At 40.2% G+C, this 25780-nt stretch overlaps 2 protein-coding genes across 5 annotated transcripts in view; one reads left to right on the top strand and one right to left on the bottom strand.

Moving 5' to 3' along the window:
* The window catches only part of DSE (dermatan sulfate epimerase), a 147196-nt gene extending 125677 nt beyond the window's left edge, over window positions 1–21519 (bottom strand). Inside the window, exons 1-3 of one of the 4 annotated variants that reach the window (XM_008691188.2) lie at window positions 21405–21519; window positions 20396–20636; window positions 16032–16120 (exon numbers count right to left, since the gene is read on the bottom strand). The gene's annotated coding sequence lies outside the window, so the exon portion shown is untranslated. Of the gene's footprint in view, window positions 1–16031; window positions 16121–20395; window positions 21229–21404 lie in introns of those variants that run through there. The other 3 variants (XM_008691187.2, XM_008691191.2, XM_040627675.1) reach the window with 3 other exon arrangements.
* A 152-nt stretch (window positions 21520–21671) lies between these two features.
* Window positions 21672–25014, top strand: TSPYL1 (TSPY like 1). Its single transcript, XM_008691213.2, has one exon. It carries the CDS (start codon window positions 21771–21773, stop codon window positions 23070–23072), a length of 1302 nt encoding a protein of 433 aa, XP_008689435.2. The 5' UTR covers window positions 21672–21770; the 3' UTR covers window positions 23073–25014.
* Window positions 25015–25780: the final 766 nt, after the last annotated feature.

Genomic DNA, 25780 nt, shown 5'->3' with positions numbered 1-25780 from the left:
CACTGCTCCACAACCCAAAAATGCTCTCTCAGCACCTTGCTCCATATTTTGTTTGAATAGTATATAACAATCACAGTTGGGATGATTTCTTCTTTAAGTTTGTTGTCCATTAATGCTATTTAAACTCTTGAGAAAAGATGGCCGTGAATTTTGCATTAAGAATCATAATCATATGTTATCAGGATTCTTCACTCAAAAAGAGCAGCATTTTACTCTGGCTTACTTCCATACTCTAATAAGACTTTTATGCTGCCTGCTGGCATGAGGAACACTGCTGGAATTCATTCTTGAACAGAACTTTTCCTGAACTGAAACTCTACACTAAAAAGCAGTGAAGGAAACTTGTTACCATTCATTTATTTTGGACTTAGATTCAAAGGGTGGGAGGAATAGGGGAAGGACAATAGTTCTTTGAGACCAGTTAGTAGAAGGCCAAAAATCCCTCATTAGTCCTGATAGCCTGAGGCAGAATAGTCAGGAAAGCAATTATGCAAAGTATATCTTTAGCAGGAGGGGAAAGATAAGATAAATATATGTCGTGAAGCATATTAAGTCATTGCCAAATATACTTCGGTCCCTCTGAATTCTAAGATTTCCCCGGTCTTCCCTGCTCTGAAATTTTATCAAGAGTGATAAAATTATGTATTCAGAAGTTAAAGGAAAGTGTACATTTGAAGTTGGGCTTTTTTTCTTTCATTTTTGTATTTGTATGACAATAGTATTCAAATATGGAAGGAAATGAGTATTGCACTATTAAGGACAACTTAGTATTCCAAAAATAGAAACAGCCACCTAAAATGTACTACTTGGAGTACTTAAAACGTATTACTATTCAAATAATTTCCAATGTTTCCTCTAATTGCAACTTTGGATCCCAAAGGATTCCAGCGACCTCTCAAAGTACAAATTTAGTAGTTCAGTGCTGAATAAAGTCTCTTTCTGGAAGGTGTGAGGGTCTGAAGGTCTGTCTTTTCTCTATTCTCCAAATACTATACACATCTTCCTAAGAAAAATTCGCACTTTTTTTCTGGACTAAGATTTATGAATAACTGCCAAATTTTAAAAAGTTTGAACAAAAGCATATTATTAGCAGACTGGCAGTTTATTAAAATTCCACAACTATATTTCCATCTAATGTTCCATATTATCCTTGCCCACAGCCAACCATCACCAAAAACTAGCAATCTCAGAAAATAGCGAAGTGTGTTAAGTAACTTTCTTTCAGACCATACTAATTTTACTGGGTCAACTTCAGGTCATAATATACTGTGGAATTATCCATTTCAACATTAATCACTTAAAGATGTGCACTGAAAGATTATCTTGGACCTCTTAGATGAGAAAAAATAAGTTGTGAATAGTTCTGTTCAAGTTTTGAAAATCCTATTTGGTACAAGTTGAGAAGAACCTTCCTCATCTCTCTGTTCTGTCTCTACACCTATAACTAGTCTGTATCTATCTAGATCTATCCTCGATGCTTAAAATGCCTGAGTCATTTAGGAGAGAGGAAGCAACCCACCCAGAATACCACACTGGAGAAAAGCCCCAAGTAAAAATGATAACATCCCGAAACGATGAAAGCAGTTTAGAATTTTGTGTTTATTCCTTCTTCCTAAAAAACTTTGATGGTCCAACCACTGAGACATCAAAAATCCATCCAGAACTTGAGTTAATATATATTTGTAACTACACTCAGAACTCTGTGTTTACCCACCTCTCCACTCCCCACAAATGTGGCATACGTTTCTTTTGCTTTTTTCTTCACTCTGTTTGCCATTAAAGCCAGGAATTCAAAAATGAGGAAGTTCTAAAGGGCAGACTCTACAAAACTGACCTAACTTGGCTTACACTCTTAAAAGTTTTGGCCCAGGATAGCCAAATATATTCTAGTTATAACAGTTTTAAGATTTATGAGTTCAAATTCCATGAAACTCAAAATCAAGGAATAATTTTTTTTCTTTCCTTTTCTAAGGAATAATTTTTTTAATTCAAGCAGATTCTCAGGATGAGAAAATTTACCTATATTTTTAGTTTACCATGCTTCTGGAACATTTTGTTCTCTAACAGCTTTCTAAACCCATAATTACAGATAACTTTTAATTGGCTCAAATTATTCTTAAATCGAGTAGCGGGAGAAACTGGTAATTGTTCCTCAGTATTCAGTCTTTTCTTCCTCTTGAATTTTAGGTGAGCACAAACCACATTAGTTAGAGACTAATTTCTGTCTCCCTTGCAAACCAAGGTTTGCATTGGCATGTGAGTGTATGTGACTGGACTTTTCAGGTCACATTAGAAAACTGCATGCCTTCATTTCCTCTTTCCCCATATTTATCACTTAATAATACTTAATTATCATTACCTATTTTATGAAAATTGATACTGCCAGGGGAATAGAAAAGCTAGTCAAAATTGTCCTCATATTCAACTTGTTTCCAAACTAAGAGGGATTAGTAAAATAAATTCACAAATAACTCAAAGTAAAACAAAACAAGTAATCACAATAGATGTACAAACCATGCTAAGGTTTCAAAGGAAAAAGATAATATCTGACCTGAGGCATCCAAAAAATAATTTATTCAGGAGTTAACGATTGAGAAGGGTGGTAATGAATAAAGTGGGAGAGAATGGTTCCCCTCCCCTGCATTCTGAAAATGCAGAAAAGTGAAATGCTTCCTGTGAATCTTGACACTGGCCCCGAGTTAGCTTACACTATCGTACCAACACTGTGGGTCAGACATGTGTTACATGCTTTACATGTTTGGCTTTCTATAGCTGCCGTAACAAATGACCACAAACTTAGTAGTTTAAAACAACACAACTTAAAATATCTTAGCGCTCTGGAGATCATTAAGTCCAAAACGAGTTTCACGGGGCCAAACTCAAGGCGTGGGCAGGGCAGCATCCCTTTCTGCAGCCTCTGAGGAGGATCCATTTCCTCGCCCTTTCCAGCTTCTAGAGTTTGCTCACATACTTGGCTAGTGGCTTCTTCCTCCATCTTCAGAGCTAGCAATGCTGATACACTTCGGCTCACATCGCATCACTCTGACTTCCTGTTCTGTCTTCCTCTTCCACTTTAAGGACACTCGTGTTTACATTGGGCCCACCCAGATAGTCCAGAAAAATCTCCCTATCTCAAGGTCAGCTGATCAGCAACCTTAATTCCTTCTTGTCATGTAATATTATATTCACAGAGTCCCGGGATTAGGATGTAGATATCTTTGGGGGGCCATTATTCTGCCTATCACATATAATCTCATTTAATCTTTATAACAGATCTATGATTTTGGTAGTAGTGTTAACTCTATAGATAAGAAACGAAGGAATAGAAAGATTAGGGGATTTGCCCATGATTACCAAGCCAATAAGTGGCCTATCAGGATTGGGAACTCAAATATTTCTTACTCCAGGGCCTAAACTTTAATAAAGTTACCAATAATTCAGGGTTTAACGCAGGTAACTGACTGGTTTTAACACTGAGTTTCCCAGGCCAGGAAAACCCCTCAGTCCCAGGCAAACCATAATGGTTAATCACCATATCTGCTGAACACTTAACCCAAGTCCCTATTACAATAGTTTAGTGAGAATTTAAGAGCCTAGTGGTCAGAGATCACAACTAAATTCTAGTGGCACAGAAATGGCAGAGAAACTCTACCTCTTCAAGTGAACTTTTCCCTGGTTTTGAAAGAAGACTTCAACTACTCCCATTTTGACTTCAGTCTGTACTTTCTAATTGATTAAGAACTTAATTTTCACTCAGGCAAAAGACCCTGGAGGCAAAGCGTCGCCTGATGGGAACCGAAACTAGCCCCTCAAACAATAGGGACTTCCCTGAGCCATCAAAACCCCACCCATGAAAATGATTATCTGATTTTTACTTCCCACCTGCATGTACTCACCAACCTTTGTCCCATTTTCCTTATATAAACTTATATTTTTGGCTAGTCTTTGAGAGGCTAGTCCATTGGCCTCAGTGAAATAAATTCCTTTATTGTTTCACCACCACTCATTTCTCTGCCTTTGGATTTTGTCAGCAGTGAGTGGGCAAACCTGGTCTACTGGGACCCCTGACGCCAGGTGCTCTTATACCCCTGCGACCCAACTAGTCTGATAAAAAATGCATTTGCTGAAGATGGTCCAGATAATTTAAGAAGATTCATAAGCAGGACTTTGAACATAGATGGGAAAATATATCTGAAGTAGAAAGTTTAGAATTTATTAAAATTGGTGTCATAAACTGAGTTCCCCCAGAAACCTACCCTGGGACAGGGATTGGATTACACTTTGTTTTTTTAGGACGGGATTCCAAGAGGCATTTGTGGGGACTGGGAAAGAGAAGAAAGGAAGGAAGCCAATATAGTGGATGATGATGAGCAGGTTACCGATAAGGACATCTGGATTACTGATAATGGACAAGGTCACTGATAATGGACAGATCCCATCGGGACCTTTGAGAAGATGGTGTGGAACATTCATCAGAGTTGTTCTCCACTGCAGAGGTGAGGAAGTTGGGATTCTGTCCAGGCAGTAGGAAGCCTTCAGCATGCACTGAAATAGTGAATGCCAAGGGGATATGGGCAGAGCACCAACAGTTCTAATTTGCCTATCCAAATCATTTCCTGAGTCTTACCACTTCTCATAATTTCTACAGTGACAACCCTAGTCAAGCCACTGCAGCAGCTTCCTCATTGGTTTTCTTGCCTCCACTCTTAATCCCCACTCAATCCCCACAAAATAGCCAAATGCCTTTTCCAAAGCATGAATCCAATTGTGTCACCACCACCCTAGCAAAAACTCACATTCTTGTTACCAGCTAGAATCTAACTTCCTCATAGCCTTCAAGCGTTACATGGTCTGACTACCCCATCCCTCTGATCTTACCTCCTAAATAAAGTTTGTAAACCAGTAATAAACATGGTATATTGGAGTTATGTTTACAATATCCAATATTTCTCTTCTTTTTGTTGATTAGACTTGTCTTAGTCTTTGCTCTTTGGTTCCTCTGTTTACAATGCTTTTCCCAGTGGATCACCTTCTCACCATTCAGGTTTAACTCTAATATCACCTCCACACAAAGGCCTTTTCTTATTTATTACCTTAGCCCCAGTCATCCTTTCTTTTTTTTTTTTTTTTAAGATTTTATTTATTTATTTGTCAGATTGAGAGAGAGAGCACAAGCAGGGGGAGCAATAGGCAGAGGGAGAAGCGGGCTCCCTGGGAGCCCGATGTGGGACTCCATCCTAGGCCCTTGGGATCATGACCTAAGCTGAAGGCAGACACTTAACCGAATAAGCCATCCCCAGTCATTCTTTTCACTGACATTTTTTACAGCAATTATTGGTCCCCCCAAATACCTTTTTATATGTTTTCATATTTATTATCTCTCTCCGCACGCTAAAATGTAAACTCCTAATGAGCAGTGATTTGGAATGTCTTGTTCAAAGCTATATTCCCAGTACCTAGGATGGTTCCTCACACATACTAGGGATTTCAGAAATATTTTTTACTGAAAAAATGTTTCCAAGATGGATGAGGTTGAATGGAAAGTCTTATCTGTCTTGAATATTGTAAATGTAACTTCAGCGTACCATGTTTATTACTGGTTTACACTAATCATGAAGAGCTGATTTGCTAAGCAAAAGCAAAACTGATGAGATTATGAAAAATTTTTCATCCGTGGAGTCCCATTTAATGAAGTTCTGTTTTCAAAGAGGCTTCTAATGATAATATTCTAGCTCTTTTCAGAATGGAAAGAAAATGACAACTTGCATTTTTCTTTCTCCCTTTAAGTAAATCGACTTACAGCTTTGAATTAAAATTATTCTCTTCCAGGGTTTAGTTGATGTGTTAAAAAAATAACTGAAACTAACAGTACTGAAAAACATATCAACTTCCAGGAGGTAAATTATTGCTTTCTAAAAACCTAGACAGCTCTACTTTGTCTCAATCTTTAAGGCTGTTATTTTTTATTTTCTGTATTGTGGTTCCTGCCTTCCTGTTCTACTGTTGACTAATTAGGATGTTGCATCTCATCTCATCTCATCTTATAATAAAGACCCAATTAAAAATTTGGAATGAAGTTGGCAAATTTTTTTTTAAAGATTTTATTTATTTATTTGACAGAGAGAGAGACAGCCAGCAAGAGAGGGAACACAAGCAGGGGGAGTGGGAGAGGAAGAAGCAGGCTCCCAGCAGAGAAGCCTGATGTGGGGCTCAATCCCAGGACTCTGGGATCAGGCCCTGAGCAGAAGGCAGACCCTTAATGACTAAGCCACCCAGGCGCCCCGGCAAATTTTAAACAGAAAAAAAAAAGTACAGTGTCAGAGTTCAGTAGGACACAGACAGCAGATAATGAGTCTCAAAGCCCTTCAAATACAGCCCAACCCATGATACAGCCTTCTGCCCCCCTTTCCCTCCCCTCCCCACTCCCCATCAGCCACCCCATTTTGTCTATGCTTGTTGCACAAGCAGGCTTCCTCCCTCCTGTCTGCCTTTGCCTGAGCTGTTCCCCAGCCTATCTCCCATCCTGTCAGCACCCTCTACTCTCACACCTTTCTTTTTCTTTCAAGTTCCAGCTCAAGTTTCCCTTCTAGGAAGCTCTCTCCAAACCCCCAGGCACTTGCTGAGTCTTTATTCCTGTGCTCACTGTTCAGATTATACTTGGTAAAATATGTCTAACACTCCCCTTTTCAAATGGCAGTGTAATGATTCATGTTCAAATCAACATCCATCCTGCTGGACAATCTCTCAGGGCAAGCACAGCGTCTATCCTGGAATCCTCAACACTTAACCATAACTCACTACAGGAAGTGCCCCCTATGTAGTTGGTGAATATTCTACTCACTGCAACATACCTTGGAGTTCTAAGAGGGTATGCTCTGCCCAAGTCATTTTGTTCTGCATTGGTAATGAAGATGGGTGGGAGGAGGGACCTGCTATGTTCATGTCTCCTCTTTTTCCCTATATTCTCTCTTCTGGCTTCAAGATGGGACAGCGACTACATGAAGAGACTGGACTGGGGTTTTTATTTTGTTTTGTTTTAAGATTTTATTTCTTTATTTGACATAGAGAGAGCACAAGCAGAAGGAGCAGCAGGCAGAGGGAGAGGGAGAAGCAGGCTCTCCGCTTAGCAGAGAGCCCGACGTGGGGCCCCACCCCAGGACCAAAGCCGAAGGCAAACACCCAAACAACCAAGCCACCCAGGCACCCCAGGACTGAGGTTCTAACACCTTATGATATCTCTGACACCAGGACTCAAGCATCAGCTTACAAGGCTTTTCTTTTCTTACCTCTTTTTACGAATACGTCTCCCATCTTCTCTCCCTTCCCAAGAGTCCTTGTACCCTCAGGCTTTTCAAGTTCCATATCTAGGGCCTTCCCATCTTCCTTGATACTTCTATCAATACATCTAGACCCCAAAATTACTTATATATGAATACAGGAGCCTTTCTACTTTAAAGATTTTATTCATTTATATGAGACAGAGAGAGACAGAGAGAGAGAGAGAGAGGGAGAAAATGAGTGGGGATGGGGGACAGGTCGAGGGGGAGGGAAAGGCAGACTCCCTGCTGAGCAGGAAGGCCTATTTGGGGCTGGATCCCAGGACCCTGAGATCATGACCCGAGCCAAAGGCGGATGCTTAACTGACTGAGCCACCCAGGGGCCCAAGAAGCCCTTCTATTTTAAAAGCCAGACAATACCTCCAATGAAATTCTAATAAGTAAACTATTTTTAACTTGGAAGCTAGCTGTGTTTTACTAATTCTAGTACCCTGCATCTAAGCCTTCCATATAAAATAACCTTTTATAAAAAATAGACATATGTATTAATTATTCGCTAATTACTAATTTGCATATTGTGACCTTTAAGTGTCAACTTGACTATGGTGTCCACATTAAATGTTCTGGGTGTGTCTGGGAAGTGTGTTTCCAGAAGAGATTACCATTTGAATCACTGGACTCAACAGACTGCCTCCCCTGTGTAGGTGGGCCTCATCTAATCCATTGGGGGCCTGAACAGAACTATTGGCAGAAAAAGGAGGAATTCACCCTCTTTTCCCTGCCTCACTGAATGAACTGGGATGTCTCATATCTTCTCCAGTCCGGGGACTGGGATTTACACCATCTGCTCCCTGGTTCTCAGGCCTTCAGACTTGGACTGACTTGCACCATTGGCTTTTCTAGGTCTCCAGCTTGTAGTTGGTAAATACAGGACTTCTTGGCCTCCATAATCACATGAACCAATTCCTCATAATAAATCTCCATATGTATATCTATATCTGCATCTATATCTACCTCCTATTAGTTCTATTTCTCTGAAGAACACTACTAATAGATTTAAAATATATACTTTATATAAAAGCAATACAAATAAATCCCCAAGTGATGTGGTTGTGGAATATAGGTGAGGTTTGGTGGGGTGAGGTCTGGAGCCCATGATCAAGAAAGAATTCTTGAGACATCTTTGGTGCAAAATGGTGGTTTTATTAAAGCACTGGGACAGGATCCGTGGGCAGAAAGAGCTACTGCACGGGGGTCTTGAGGAGTGGCTGATTATATACTTGGGAGTTGAGGATTTTCATATTAAAGAAGACCTTCAGGATACTGCTAAAGAGGAACTACAAGATAATGCTAAAGAGGACCCCAGACCTACCAGATATTGGAGGCCTCACCATCGTCAAGTTCAGGTTGTTTTCCCCTCTAGCAAGGTACTAACATTAAGATAGTTGGGAGACTCCTGGAAGATAGTCACATATGTCCCATCCAGGAGTGGAGGGGAGGTTGCAGGGTGTCAGCTTATGCTTTGTCTTCAGCTAGCCTTCTGCTAGCTCATTTTTTAAAGCATCTAATACTCCACAAGAAATACACCTCAATAAATTAAGTTTCTAACTGAGCTTCAGCTGCTTTAAATAAGTCTTTAACCTAATACTGGCCTTATCCCACAGATTTAAGACAAAGAAAAAAGCCTTAATTCACCTTGAATTCAATATCACATTTTGAGCTAGTGTTTTTGCTTCAGGCTTTAAATACCAACCCAAAATGTTTTCAAAGCAAATTTGTTAGTTTGTGTTGTTTTCTTCTGAGTGAATACTAAACTCTGTATTTGACCAAGTAAAGTTCAGTTTTTTCATCATTGTATGAGAGGATTTTCTTTAATGTTTAAAAATTTTTTAAATTCAAAGTCTAAAAGCCATTTGAATGTCACTAACTCTCCTTAAAATTGTAGGAAGCAAGAAGTTAAAACCCTCTTCTCCTTTCCCATCCCCATTTCCCTGGAGGCCATTTCTGCTGGCAACTGGGTACACATTTTTCCTAATGATTAGGACTTTCTTCAACCCCACTTCTTACAAACAAACTCAACATCTCCCTAAATATATCCCCTCTTCACTCTTCTTTTCTGAACTGCCAATTATTAAAGAACTGGCCTCACAAGCTACTTACACTTTCTTCATTTCTCATTCATTCTTTAACTCTGTAACTCTCTGTCCCTCAACTCTTCTGAAACTGTTCTCACTCAAGATACCATGCCCACACAATTCAGGAACTTTTCTTCCCAGGCTTTGTCTCACTTGGCATCGCTGCACCTGCTGAATGCTAGCATCCTGAAGTCCATTCCCCCCTTGCCTTCTGCGACAGCACTCTTCTGGTTCTTCCCCTATCACTAATGCCTACTTTTCAATTCCTCTGTTTGTCCCACCTCACCTGTCTTTCTCATGTCAGTGTTCCACAGACTTCCACTTTTGGGTCTCCTTTCTTCTCTTCTGCATGTCTGTGTTTTCGTCCACTCTGATAGTTTCAACTATCACCTATGTTAAAGGATTTCTTTTTCTTTGGTGCACGTAGTTCTTGGTCACGCCACTTCGAAGAATGAAGAGGAAGACCAAAGAGTGGTGGGCAGCAAAGCAAAGCTCATTGAGCTATGTTAAAGCAAAGTTTTCTGAGCGATAGTACAAAGCTCCCAAAGAGCAAGGGGACCCGAGAGGATTGGGTTGCCAATTTGGTGTTTAAATCTAGGGGTTTTTATGGGTTCTTTGGTGTGGGCTCTTTTAATCTGATTATCCCCCCCACGTGCCTGTCATCCAATCAGGTTTCTGTCCACACGATCATCTACCTATCAGGTAGTTGTTCATCTGGGAAAGGGTGGAAGGCTCCTTCCAGGGTGGTAGGCTCCTTCCAGGGTGGTGTTCTGTAGCCTTGGGGACCAAGAGGGCAGTGGCCACCACTGCCCTAAGGCACGCCGGTCAGCATAGGCCACAAGATCAAGCACTTTGTTTAAATATCCCACTGGCTGTTGAGCTGGCCCCTAGGCCTGGGTTAGGACGTCCAAGGCCATTCCCTTCTTTTCTGTCACATACAAGTTGTAAGGCCTCCCAGTAGGAAGACTTAGAGCTAGGGGACTAAGTAAAGCCTAGAATAACAGGATGGGGTCTTTTTCCTTTTAAGGGTAGTTTTCCTCTTAGGACAGGGGTGGGGGCCTTGTCCCTGCCTACCTTTCTTCCAACTATCCTTCATTACCTATATATTAATGACTTCCAAATCTATCTGTAGACCCTGGTGTGAATCAGACTAATGCCATCTTAGACAAATCTGCCATGATGACCAGTGTGTGACCTGAAACCTTCTTGAGCAGGCCCCCTCCCCCACCATTCTTTTATTTGGCCACACACCTAAGCACACCTTGAGGGCAGAATATCTTTGATCTGCCCTGGAGATATGACTATTCCTTTTTTTTTTTAATAATGATTTTTTATTATATTATGTTAGTCACCATACAGTACATCCCCGGTTTTCGATGTAAGGCTCGATGATTCATTAGTTGTGTATAACACCCAGTGCACCATGCAATATGTGCCCTCCTTACTACCCATCACCGGCCTATCCCATTCCCCCACCCCCCTCCCCTCTGTAGCCCTCAGTTTGTTTCTCATAGTCCATAGACTCTCATGTTTCATTCCCCCTTCTGATTACCCCCCCTTTCTTTATCCCTTTCTTCCCCTACTGATCATCCTAGTTCTTATGTTCCATAGATGAGAGAAATCATATGATAGTTGTCTTTCTCTGCTTGACTTATTTCACTAAGCATTATCTCCTCCAGTGCCGTCCATGTTGTAGCAAATGTTGAGAACTCGTTCTTTCTGATTGCTGAGTAATATTCCATTGTATATATGGACCACAACTTCTTAATCCAGTCATCTGTTGCAGGGCAAGAGATATGACTATTCTTAAACATTCTCCTCCCGGGTGGTCCCTCAACATGTACTACTAGTCTCTAGGGCTATAAAAGCAGGTCTTAAAGGAGGCTGGGTTGTGGAAATCTGCTTGTCTTGTGGCAGCCCAAGACATGCTTCTATCCATAAGTTCCCTTAATAAAAACCATTTCCTGTCAACCTGGACTTGCAAGCCTTTTTCTCTGGTCTACTGGCTCCCCTGGCCTTTGGAGGTCATTTGCATATACCCCCCTTTCACAGAACCATTCTACTCTTCTCCTGACCTACAAATGCTCAAATCTATTTCCAATATCTCTAATAGGTTGCCCCAGATTCACAATGAAACTCCGCTTGTCTGTAATTGAACTTGTGATGTCTTCCCTCCCATTATAACCTGATAATATATTATTCCTATATTCCATAGCTCACTCACATTTCCACTCATTCCTGTTGTCCAAACTGAAACAAACTCCTCGCCCATCTTCATACCTAGTTTCAGTCAATTCTTGAATTATTTCTCTTATTCTGTTTTGTCATTACCACACTTCTAAATATACTTTAACAATCTTTGCCTGAGTTATCGTAACACTTAAAAACTAATTTCCCATTCTTTAATCATTACAACCTTCAAGCCGTTTTCCATGTAGTGGTTAATGTTATTTTGTATGATCCTGCAGCAGTCCCTAGAACAAGGCCCCCTGGGTTGAGCCCAATGCTACCCACGGGCTGCCGTCGGGGACACCCCGAGCCAGGATGTGAGCTCCCCTCTCTGAGAAGCTGTGCCCATGAGCACCAAGCGGCACCTGGAGGAGGAACAGGAGCCCTTGCGCAAACAATTCCTTTCTCAAGAGAACACGGCCACCCACTTCTCTTGACTCAGCTTGCACAATGACCACCCTTACTACAGCCCCCCCCCCCAATGGCTTTCCCCCAACTCTGCTCCCACTCAGGAGCCCTTGATCTGAGCTGCTTCTCTGGTGCTACCCTGGGAACCTGATCCCTGACACTCTGGCTGCTGAGGCTAGACATCCCCACCACCCCACTACTCTGCAACCCAAGCTGGAAAGATAGTGGAGCTCTGAGTGCTGGTGGGCAGTATTTCTGTCCACCTTCCTTCTTCCCCACAACAGAGAAGACCAGCATCCCCACTAAGGGACCAGCTGTTCTGAATATTCTTTAGACCAGGCCTCTGGACCCCAGGACCTACTCTCAACAAAGAAGGACACTGAACCCCACAGAGCCCTGGGGGGAGAGGGGCAAGAGGGACGGGAGCATGGGAAGGAAGGGAGGGATTCCCCCCAGAACCGAATAAAGATTGCTGAGCAAAAAACCCCAAAAAACCAAAAAAAACTCACCGAAGTTATTTTCTGACACATTCATGTCAGTTCCCTGTTTAAAAACCTCCAATATCCTCTAATGTTCAAGGGATTTTAAAACACATATCTAAAAATTAACAAGTCAGGAAACAACAAATGTTGGTGACAATGCAGAAAAAGGGGAACCCTCTTACACTGTTCGTAGGAATGCAAGCTGGTGCAGCCACTCCGGAAAAGAGTATGGAGGTTCCCCCAAGAAGTTAAAAATAGAGCTACCCTACAACCCTGTAAGCACTACTAGGTATTTACCCAAAGGCTACAAATGTTGTGATCTGAAGAGGCACCTGCACCCCAATGGTTATAGCAGCAATGTTCACAATAGCCAAACTATGGAAAGAGCCCAGATGTCCTTCAACAGATGAATGGATAAAGAGGATGTGCTACATATATGGAATATTACCCAGCCATCAAAAAGGATGAAACCTTACCATTTGCAACAACGTGGAGGAACTGGAGGGTATTATGCTAAGTGAAATAAGTAAATTAGAGAAAGACAATTATCATATGGTTTCACTTATATGTGGAATTTAAGAAACAAAACTGATAATCATAGGGGAAAAGAGGGAAAAATAAGATGAAATCAGAGACGGAGACAAACCATAAGAGACTCTTAATCATAGGAAACAAACTGAGGGTTGCTGGAGGGGAGGTGGGTGAAGGGATGGGGTAACTGGGTGATGGGCATTAAGGAGCGCACGTGATGTAATAAGCACTGCGTGTTATATGCAACTGATGAATAACTGAACTCTACATCTGAAACTAATGATACACCATATGTTAATTAATTGAATTTAAATAAGATAAAAAATAAAATGCATATCTATTGTAATTATATATTATGCATAACATAGTAACACTCTTTCACACACAAATGAGGTGGTTAGCTATCAGATTCCATTTTACCTAACCATCCCCGCCCACTAATGGCCCTACCTTTCAGCCATTCCTCAAGCTGTCTGGGCTCCTACTTGCATCTGGATTCTTGCTGAGGGTGTCTCATCAGCATTGAATCAACAATTTCACTGTGGTTGAACTGTGAAAATGTTCTCTTTGGGAGAGAAGTAAGCAGTTAAGATGATCCCTCTGTTTTTAAATCAGGGAAAGGTTTCCAACATGGGTAGATGATATGTTAAGTAGGAAGGATGCAGATTTCCTCTCTCTTCTTAGGATGAATTATAAAGAATCATTTCCAAATTGGACTTATGTATTTCCCGATAACAAACTTTTATTTTTAAAACTTCCTCCTGAGTACAGAATAGTAAAAACTAGTGAAGTATTTATTAGTTAGAGCTCTTTTATCCTCGATTTCATTCATCAGCAATTCAAATCTCTGAGCCCCACATGTAAGAATCTGGAAATGCTGTTAAATTAGAAATATCAGTGGTAGCAGGAGGTATTGTTTCTTAAATCTGTACCACATTTAATAAATGCTTCCACTGAGGGTACTTGTCTCCTAAAAGCCATAAATTCTGTTTAGATTAAGATACTGAAGTTCCCATGGCTGTATAAGTTAGCCTTCAATGTGGAATCATTCAATGTAGCCAACACTGCAGAAGAATCCTCTGGGTGCTACAGAAGACACAAACCCTAGAAAAAAGTTATCGGGAAACAGGCAGCAGTCCTTGAGTTTCCTGGTTACTGTTAAAGATTTCGAGAAATCAGAAAAGCAACATGGCAAAGTAGAAAGAGCTTTGAAGTTAGGAAAACTGGGTTTATATCCATACTCCATTACTTACAAGCTATGTAACTTTCGGCAAGTCACTTGACCTCTCTGAGATTACCTAATCTGTATAGTAAGGTGAATTCTACCTATGTCATAGAGGGGATGAGAACATTTCTATTAGTGGCCAAATGAATGAATGATGGTCTCCTTCCAAACCAACTTTTCACATTTTAAAAACAGATGTGCATAGTATGGCTTGCTTACAAACCAAAGGAAGTTGCAATATAGAATTAGAGCCAAAGAATTCACAAATCAGAGTTCTCAGCTAACAGATGAAGTGTTATAACAACGAAAGTATCAAGTTAGATACCATATTATGAACTTTTCATATTGAATTAATTTTTATGTGGAAACTAGTAAATGACTTAGATGAAACTTGTTTTAAAACAAGAGGACTGTTTTGTTTTGTTTTTTTATCATGAAGTCTGACTGTTGTAAAAAAGGTTTTGGATCTTGGGACTCCACAAAAACAAAATTACACTATTTTTGTAAGATTATATATGAGGCTCTGGAGCTTTAATGAACAGGGCAACACAAATTCATGGGAACAATATTTAAAGAACTTAGCTACTTGTCTAAACTTCATACTATCTAGAAAACACATAGAAATACTTTCCCTTGGATACAATTTCTTAACTTTAGGATTTTGAGGTGCTTTCAAAAATAAAAGTCACATTTATTAAATGGCTTGACTGTCCACTTTTGGTATTGTACCAAGCAAATCACCATGACTCACACTGATATAAAATTCCATGTAATTATTTTCATTAGTTGTTTCACATTATTTTATTTTCTTTTCATTTTACTTTAAATTATTTCACTTTACTAAAAGTACAGTAAGGGCTTGTCCCACTAAGCATACGTTTGATTGGTTATTTATTTATTTATTAAAGATTTATTTATTTGAGAGAGAGCATGGGGGGAGGGGAGGCGCAGAGGGAGAGGGAGAAGCAGACTGCCCCGCTGAACAGGGAGTCCGACTCAGGGCTCGATCCCAGCACCCCAGGACCCCAAGACCATGACCTGAGCCGAATGCAGACACCCAACCGAGCCAACCAGGCACCTTTATTGGTTATTTAAATGATTAACCTAATTACACAAGTTTTTCAACTAATGCTTCCTGAATTTGATTTGTTTAGCTTCACTATTCCCTCTGAAGTAATAGCTCACTTTTGTAAATTACTTTAAATTGTAAGTTTTATAGTGAAGGAGCATAATATTTAGATATCTTTTTCATATTATGTGAGTCAGTAAATACTTCTAGTGAAAGTACCTACTCCCACTATAAACACGGAATTTTTGCATCAAAAATGCCAACTGAAAGGATGAATTTTTAATACGTGATTTTTTCTTCTTTAAGACTTTTATAAGTATAGGCCTGCTATAACTGTGAAATGGCATTTTAGTACCAGCAAGCCTCCTTCTTCCCACAACCTGAAGATACTATATGTCAAAAATGGGGTTGTTTAATAGAACTTTCTGCCATGTATGCTTTCCAAGAGTGGCCACTAGCCAGATGTTGCTCTGGAGTTCTTACAATGTGGTCAGTGTAACTGATGAACCAAATTTTTAATTTTAATTAATTTAAACTTAAATAGGCACACGTGGCTAGTGACTACTGTAATGTACAGTGCAGGTCCAGAATGCATGTTGAAATAGCTGGAGCAGTAAACAAATGTGATTACTATGCCCTCATCCCCACCTCTTTTTAATGTTGTTCAGTTCTTACCTATAGCAGAGTCCAATTCAAGTCTCATTTTCCGGATGAAGTTTTCACTGACCATTGTAATACACATGGATGTCTTTCTTGTCTGAATCCTAAACACAATTTTTATAATGGAATTTAGTGCCTGACTGTACCTTGAACAATAGTTTAATATATAAGTTTTATTAGCATAAAACAATACAAATAATACTGTTAGCTTTTATTCATTGAAAGCTTACAGTGCTCAACTTTACACATATCTTATTTCATCCTCCTAACAGGCTGGTCAAGTATGTACTATAATCTCTATTTAGAGGCACCTGGGTGGCTCAGTTGGTTAAGCGTCTGCCTTCAGCCCAGGCCATGATCTCAGGGTTCTGGGATCAAGCCCCACCTTGGGCTCCCTGCTCAGTAGGGAGTCTGCTTCTCCCTCTCCCTCTGCCCCTCCCCACTGCTTGTGCTCTCTCTCACTCTCTCAAATAAAAAAATAAAATCTTTTTAAAAAAAATCTCTATTTAACATAGAGATTCACTGGCTCAGAGAGATGAAGTGACTCGCCTGGGTTAAACAGACAGTGAGTGGCAGAACTAGAACTTGAAACCAGGTCCATGACTAGTCTACACAGGTAGGGACCTTGTCGGAATAGGTAGGGTCTTATGAGATATTTTGGCCTGATTTGATTACTGGAAGTCATCATAACAAATACAAGCCCCATTTGAGAAGACTACTTTATAACAATTACAGCATAATAGGAGTAAAAGATTATGATTCAATTTAAATTACAAGAGTATTTCATTTCTAGTGAAAGACCGCTTCAAAGTTCCTGTCATTTTCTTAAAGACCACTTGCTCCCTCTAGTGAAAATCAATGTGAATACCATGCCCACTAAGTAATAAGATTCTCAGTAGATGTACCTTCCTTTGGCGTGTCTTAGAAATTTGTGGAGGTGTATTTTGATTATTAAAAAGAATGTTATTGGCTTTCATTAGGTAGTGTCAAGAATGCTATATACCAACGGTAAGTCCTCAAGAACAATAAAATTGTCCCACTTCAGAGAGGGGAAACCACCTATATTTATTTATGTGAGCCTGGAATTTAACATCATTTTACATGTAAAAATGAAGTATGTTTGCACTGTTTTACTGTGCAGTCAATATTCGAGGAAGGAAACTATGACATTTCATCTTATTTAAGACATTATCAATTGTAAAAGATAGCATTATTTAAATATCACCAAGAAAAGATAGAAAAAAAGAAAATATTGCTGATTAAACTATGACACAATGCATTTTTATACATAATTTTTACTACATCTTTCAAAAGCTCTTTTAGACTTTATTTAGATGTAAATCAGATATCACACTTGCTTGGGCATATATAAAAGGAAAAACAAAAGCAAAATAAATTAAGGTATTTTTAAAACTTCTTCATATTCAGAAAATTTTCTGCAACAGTTTTTGACTCAGAGTTGTCAGTATCCATGTTTTTCCAAACAATATTATCCTCTCTACTCTCAACTACTTTGGTGATGCTATATTTCTTAAAATGGTGTCCAATTCTTGTATCTATGATTTTCTTCAAAGACACAGATACCAATTACTTAAGTTTTGATGTTGTCCCTTTTTTGAGCCTTCCTAAGAGATTGATGAAAAGTTTTCAAACTATAGGTTGTAGCTCTTCCTCAGATGGTCTTTAAAGTTTGTCCAGAATGAAATCAATAACAACAACTAAGTTCTCACATGCTCAAGCAATGACAACAACGTCATGACCGACACCTGGATGATAGTGCTTATAAGACACACTTTGATTACAGAAATGTGAAAATGTATTTCTTTCCTTTCTTTTTTTGGTGAAAATGTATTTTTTACAATGGAAGAAATATGGAGCCATGGCAATCTAGGGGAACTCTTCCTTTTTCTTTTCCAGAACTTAACCGAGATTTGGTCACCGAGAGGAATGCTACTCAGGGTATTTGAGTCACAAGTAAAACCTACCTGTATCGGTCTCCATCTATGCTGATTATACTAACAGGTGTAACTTTCTATTTTGTGATTTCTTATAATGTGGGCATGTTAATGCCTTTGCATATTAAAACAGACACTATTATAAATTACTTCTCTCTTTTATATCAGAGTCATCATTATATATATGTTTTTCTATTAATGTGTGTAGGTGGGTTATATTTTCCATGAATTTCATGTCAAGAAAGTAAAGACTAACTTGCTAAAAAAAAGTGATGGGGGTCACATAGGGTTTACAAAATACTGAATTTAGGTATTATGAATAACCACTTTTCCTTTAAACAGAAAGCAAATCCTGGCATACTTTCCTAACAAATATTAATATGCTTGTGGATAGGGGAATGGTAGTAGGCAGATAAATGTGTATTAATTCAACATTAGGGGAGTGCAAAAAGGTAGTATATGAAGCAGAGCCAAAATATACTCCCCCATAAAATAAAATGTAATGCCAGTACAGACGTACTGGTAGTTTTTATAAGATGATTTAAAGTTTTGTTTTATTCAAATCAACAAATATCATTAAGGACCTACCAAAATCTCAGCTCCATGCTATGCTGAGTAAATGCAAAAGAAGAAGCAACTGTGTCCTCTCTCATGGGATGATGCTAGGATACTGGAATGCTAAGACTGACATGCATGAAACAACCAGAGTCACTAAGAGGACGAGTATAATTAAGTGCTCAATTGCATGGCACAGCTCATAAAAAAAGTTGTAAGAATTCAGAACAGGACGATTAATGAGTCATAGAGTGGCTCAGGGAAGTTTCCCCTAGGAGAAAGGAGGAGGAATTTAAGAATTTTTACGTACGATCTTGGTTAAGTTAGTTAACCTCTCAGTTACTGTTTCCTCTTTTATAAAATTTGACAATTTAATGCATATAAAATGCCTAGCACATTCTAAAGCAAGATAGGTTTGTGATAAGGTCTTAGAGAATGAACAGTATCGACCTAAAAAGAGAATGTTTTAGATAGCAAGATAACTGTGTCATGTAAAAAAGACACATATTCCTTTTAAGACTTTAGGTTCAAAAAGATAAGGAAAAACTTCTGCAAGTAATAGCTGCAAATAATATTATTAATATATTAAGTACAATTTTCTGTGGCAAATAGCAATCATATTCTTTTTTTTCCCCCTGCATAGCAAAATAACTCCTTGAGCACATGAAACTTGGTGCAGACTGAAATCCTAAAGAGTTCTTTCTTCCATGAAAAGATTCTTTCTTAAAAAAAGTTGCACAGAATACACAAATCTGCTTTTCCCTCTAAATCCTCGTTTCTCGCTGGACCTTCTCTTTTCAAAAGTGATTAGAACTTAGACTCTCCATCTTCTATAATGAAGAGTTATCACCACAATCACTTCTCTACTGTGACTTTCAGACAAAATTAGGAAAATTTAAGTTTTTCCTTATTTTCTGAATATATTCAACCAAGTATCCCATATCATGGCTTTTCCAAATGTACTGATAGTAAGAGAGGGGAAGTTTCCTTCACAGTGTCTCAACACTTACACTCCCTAGAATCCTGATTACATTTATATGCACCATCTATCACTGGAGTCTTTCCTAACATTATCAGTCAGAGCACTAATTAAATACACTTGCAGACATCATAATAGTGCCTTTGACAAATAAAGCCACATCTAGTCCTGATGAAAGCCTGGCAATAGAGTCTTCTGCTTAAAAACAGAAGGCATATTAGAGTAATAAAAGTTTCCAGTGTAGGTCAAATTAGATTATTCCAGTTCCAAGACAGAGGATGATTTCATGGCAATAAGAAAGAAGTGGGCCTTGTGGAAAATTCCATTATTCATTCTTATCTACAAGAGTAATTGTCAGCCAAGCACCAAGCACCACAAGGAGAAACTGTATTCTGTTCATTTGTTCCCGTATTTAACATTCTAATAATGTAACACTGTGCAAGGCAGTGTGTTAGGTACTACGTAAATAGTGGTAAACAAAACTATGACCCTGTCCTCCTGGAGTTCATAGTCTTCTCAAATATCTTTTGTGGTAGGTTTTGGCTTTAATGTTCTCTTTCTGGATATTGCCTAATTCTGGTCTTGATAACCAAAGAGGCTCAGGATATGACACATCACAGCTGTCAGGAGGAGGCAGAACCTCAGAGGAAGCAATGGGCAAGCACCAAAGAGCTGCTGCTAGGAAAAACATGACACACACAGAGATGCAAACAAACGTCAACCCAAGGAGTATTCGTTTCATATTGCTTGAGTAACAAATTACCACAAACTTAGTAGTTTAAAACCACACAAATTAACTTTTTTATGTATATTCTGGAGGTTAGACATCATAAAGATGTTGGCAGTGCTGCATTCCTTTGGAGGCTCTACGGGAGAATCTATTTCCTTACCTTTCCAGATTCTAGAGGCTGCCTCTATTCCTTGGATCCTGGTTCCATCTTCAAATTCCACAGCACAGCACCTTCAAATCTCTTTCTTTTTCTCACCTCTGCTTTAATTGTCATATATTCAAAGACTGACACTCCAACTTCCTTCTTATAAGGACCACTGTAAATACATGGGTCCCACCTGGATAATCCAGCGTAATCTTCCCATCTCCAGATCTTTAACCTAAGCACATTTGCAAAGTCCCTTTTGCCACAGAAGAGAACATATTCACAGATTCTGATGATTAGGAGGAGGACATCTTTGGGGGGCATTAATAAAATAGACTACAATCCAAGGCAAAGCAAATAGGAAAAAAAATGTTTGCCTGTTTTGCACCTTGAGTCAACCAACTGCACACCCGCATTCTGCAAGTTTGTCTTCTACTTCAGGACTATCTTGATTACCTATTTTAATTAGCTTTTCTTTATAAAAAATGGTGGCAGGAGATCCCCCACTAGTATTTCTCTGAGGCCTTGTTTACTTTGTAACACCAGTTTTCTTCACAAGTCAACAAACTAAAACAACCAAAGACAGACACCCCTCTTAAGCTCTATGAGCTGACTGCAATGAATACGTACTTCATTTGGGCCAACCTCTCCTACCTCTCTGCAGAACTAAATTCGTGAACAGATTAATAGTTTATGGGACTGAAAATAGCTTTTCTAATTTCCTGCAGTGAGGGGCCACGAAACAAGATTCAGCTAATTGGCCCTGGCTTAATTTCTGCAGAAATTACGTAGCACAAACTCTTCTTTGAAGTAGATTATCAACTCAGAACTAGCAAGGAATACTATGCGTCACTTTAGAGGTAAAAAGCCGCGGAGCAGTTTTTTCTCCCAGTAATGTTAGAGGCCAGTCATTTCTACTTGAGAAAAAAGAAACAATTTGCTTTTCATGCCAGTTTAAAAATAAAGATATTTTTGCTCCTGGCCATTATGGGGTAATTTACCTTCCTGCCTGAAAAATACTTACGCAAAACCAGTAAAACATGTTTTCAGACAACGACAACAGGCAGTGTAGTGCTGTGACCGCTACGATTACCCCAGCTTACATGCTGGAAGCAGTTTCCAGAGGCACCGCGGGGAGGGTGCTCACTGCCTTCAGTCTCTGTGTCCGAAATAGATTCACACAAGCAAAACTACGATAACCCGGGACATCAGGCAAGGGCGGAGCAAGCAGGGAGTTCTCGCGTTCTGGTGAGATCTACGTCCCTGACGTCAACCTCGCGGAAACGCTCGCGAGACAAGGGGGTGGGCGTTGCGAACCCGCGGTTGGCTTTGGGGTGGCTTCTGTGAGGAAAACGGACGTTAATCTACCGTTGGTCAGGCTGCTACTGACATGAGCGACCTGGCTGGGGCTGAGAGGTCCCCTTTCCCCCAAACCCGCAGTCTCACGACTCCCGGCCATGCCCCAGGAGACCCGGATCCACACAAGTGCTTGAAGCTCCGTGAGGAAACCGAGGCGTCACAGGTGATGGCGGAGCCGGGTGCGGGAAGCTTGAACACGGTCGCGCTGCCACCGCCTCAGCTTCCAGAGGAGCGGGGAGCCTTGTGCGCCCCCGCGGGCTGTGGCCACCCAGCCCAGATTGGAGGCGGTGGGGATCGCGGTTTCGTAGCGACCGAAGTGGGGCAGGCGGAGGCTCCGCCTCTTACGGAAGGCCTGGAAGCTGTGTCGGTGTCCGTGGCAACGGACTACCGCCTGAAAAATGGCTGTCAGAGTGGAGAGCCGCGCGGCCCTGGGGGAGAGAAGCCAGAGAGGTCGGGGTCTGAGGTGTTGGCAGAGGTGAAGGCCAAGGAAGTGGAGACTGAGAAGTCCACCATTTTCTCGGTAGCAGTGGATGAGGAGGTGGTAGAGAAGGAAGGAGTGAAGGAGGAGGAGGAAGAGGTGGTGGAGCAGAAGATGGAGGTAGAGAAGCAAGTAGGTGAAGAAATAGAAATGATGGAGGAAAATAGAGAGGTCGAGGAGGCGAAGGAAGAAGACGGGCCCCGACCCTTGAATATAGATCTCCGCATGAACCCCCTGGAAGCCATCCAGTTGGAACTGGACACTGTGAATGCTCAGGCTGACAGGGCCTTTCAGCAACTGGAGCATAAATTTGGGCGGATGCGTCGTCACTACCTGGAGAGAAGAAACTACATCATTCAGAATATCCCGGGCTTCTGGGTCACTGCCTTTCGGAACCACCCCCAGTTGTCCCCCATGATTAGGGGCCAAGATGCAGAGATGTTAAGATACATAACCAATTTGGAGGTAAAGGAGCTCAGACACCCTAGAACTGGCTGCAAATTCAAGTTCTTCTTTCGAAGAAACCCCTACTTCAGAAACAAGCTTATTGTCAAAGAATATGAGGTCAGAGCCTCTGGCCGAGTGGTTTCTCTTTCCACCCCAATCATATGGCGCCGGGGTTATGAACCCCAATCCTTCATTCGCAGGAGCCAAGATGTCGTCTGCAATTTCTTCACCTGGTTTTCAGACCATAGTCTTCCAGAGTCTGACAAGATTGCCGAAATTATCAAAGAGGATTTGTGGCCAAATCCACTGCAATATTACCTGTTGCGTGAAGGAGTCCGTAGAGCCAGACGTCGCCCAATAAGAGAGCCAGTAGAGATCCCCAGGCCCTTTGGATTTCAGTCTGGTTAATCTCTGCCTTTGGAAGTACTGCACAAGGTCCCCTACCACTACTTGCTGGACCTGTGCTTGGACAACAGAAATGGGTATGCCTTCTACCTTTTTTTTTTTTTTCTTTCCTGACATTTCTATCACCTTTTTCCTCTGGACATTGTTTTCTCAACCTCAAGACTGAGACTTTCAAGGCCATGCCCCTCCATTTCCACATGGCTTTCATGCCATTCTGCATTACTATCACATGCTGCATGGCCATGATTCACATTATTCCTAGGCCAAGCAAATGATGCTGTAAATTGCATTATCTTTATCTGCACTGCATGGACCCTGTTTGTTCCCAGGGTCTTTGTGCTGGCTCTTACCACTTGGAATTCTAGCTTTGCCTAGGAGCTCATTCTACTCACTTTGCTCTTTAGTACAGGCACGTAGTCTGTGGACAATTGTGGGGTAGAGAGAGCAGCAGTGTGCTACTTGGTCTATGTGATTTATGTGACTCCATTGCGCTTCTTGCACCTCTGGTCACCTCCTACTGCCTACTACTGGCTATGCCTTTCCACCTTGGGCTCCTGCCTACCTTGCAGATAATTGTCAACCCCACTGTCTGGTTTTTGGTAAACAAGAATCCCTAGAACTGCTGGTGGACCCAGGTTTCCTGCCAGCACACAAAAGACCCATTCCTCTCCCCAAAAGACTTCCTTGATTCCTCACTCCGCCCTTCCCTCCAACTCCATGATCCAGAACACTACTAAACTGTCATGCTAGTGGTTAAAGTGACAAGTTAGATGTTATTCTTATAGCCAGAGTAAGGATGGTGTCCATTCTAACTACCAGGCTTTCTCAGCCTCAACTAGTAAATTCACATGAAACCTAGGTATACCTCTTGTGCCTCCTCTCCTTACCCTGAACATGATTAAATGCCAGGGTGGCAGTACACTTTCTTTCCACCTGTCTGTCTCCTGTCTCTTAAAAAAAAAAAAAAAAAGTGATAGCTCAAAAGCAGGCCTTTTAGTTTAATATGGCTTTAGCTCTTCATTATTTCCAGGGACAGGTTGTCCTGTAAAATAGACTGCTGGAGCTCTTACTTCCCTCTGCTCTCTTCTCCACCTTCCACCACCTTTAGTGACACCTAGAAGGTTTAAAGGGAGACAGATCTAGATAAAATGAAAAATGATATCTAGTTCATGGTGGATGAAGAACTAGAGATTATGATGGGTGCCCTAAGCAGGGAAACTGAACAGAAGACCACAGGCAAAAATGAGCAAGATAAAAATTGGGCTAAGATTAAGACTGGCCCACAGAGCCTTTAAGGAAGAGGTTTTCTCTGTCAGTGGTAATGGGAGGAGAAATACTTTTTCTCAGGATTTCCATGGGAGAATTGAAAGGGATATTGAAGTGTTAAATATATTGCCTAGAGAAGAGTTTTTTAAAGAAACAAAGCATCTTTGGGTGCTTTCTCTTGTTTTTGTTTGATTTAATTTATGCGGAAGAGTAATGCTGTGTTTTTTGTTTCTCTAGGGTTTAGTAAAATAACATTTTCTGTTTCTGCTTACTGGGAAAATTGAGCTGTATAGGTGTTCTTTTTGCTTTCAATTGGCAATATTTGAAAAAATAACAATTTTACTTTCCTGTAAGATATAGAGACTTAAATGAATATGAGAGTTTTCAACTTTTTTGTTTCTGTTATAACTGTATCCTTAGAAATATAATTTGAGTAACTTGGTTTTATCAGATTCTGAAAACTGGAAATTGTTGTCTTCATGGAAGAATAACCTACAAAAGATGTTTGGCTGGATTGTCTTACTTGATAATTTATCCTGGTAACAACTTAGTAATTGATGTGTCTTTTTTCCTAAATATAAATACTTGTGAGATTGCTCTGTCAAATTGGAAATGTACCACTGGCATATTTGTTTTCCTTATATGTGTTGTAGTAAAATAAAAGCATGTTACTCTGCTAGATTTCTTATTTTTTACTCTGCCCATAAACATGCCTGAAGAAATTGTTAAAAATAACAACAGATTGTAGAATTATTACAGTTCTAAAAATGGATACAACAGGCGTTATCCCAAAAGTAGGAAACTAGGGCACACTGCTGTACCTTGCAAGGTTGGGAGGGTTGTTGTTATGGGTTTGGCTTTAAAATGTTAACAATTGCAAGTGCTTACTCATGATGTCACTTTTTCCCATGTAGCTTGTACAGCACCACCACTTCCTTCACTTCCTTAAAGCTTCCATTTCTGTCTCTGTAAATGATATTCTCAGGTCATTCATGTTCTTTTTATTCACTTTGCATTTAATAAGCAAACAGAGTTTCTATCAAAAGTGGTAAATTCTTCTATCTTCATACTTTCTCAGCTGTAAAGACTTATTCATTCTTCAAACCTCCCCACCTTCTATTTGTGTCAAATTTTTCAAGGCCTGAGAGGTAACTCTTCTGCCTTACAGTTTTCTGTTCTCCTTAGGGATGATGAAATGTCTTCTCAAGTACTTGGTGTACTTACCAGGGACTTCTGTTACAGAAAATAACATAGAGTTCGTTAACAGCGAATTCCACAAATATTTATTAAGGCATTTTGTCAGGCCTTGGGAAGATAACAATAAAAAGATAAAGTTATTTCCTTTATTGTTAAAGAATTGGAGAAAACTGATAAACAAACGAAGGACACAGTGATACAGTAAAATTCAAATACATTTTCATGGGTTTTTTACTCTTTCCCTTTCT

The sequence above is a fragment of the Ursus maritimus genome, unplaced genomic scaffold (genome assembly GCF_017311325.1).
Source record: "Ursus maritimus isolate PB19 unplaced genomic scaffold, ASM1731132v1 scaffold_13, whole genome shotgun sequence".
NCBI classification, from domain to species: Eukaryota; Metazoa; Chordata; class Mammalia; order Carnivora; family Ursidae; genus Ursus; species Ursus maritimus.
Note: the sequence above shows the minus strand (reverse complement) of the source record. Positions and strands in the feature narration are given on the sequence as shown.

What these genes read in the sequence shown, in the direction of transcription:
- TSPYL1 (XM_008691213.2), top strand. Translation starts at nt 21,771, where the DNA reads ATGAGCGACCTGGCTGGGGCTGAGAGGTCCCCTTTCCCCCAAACCCGC.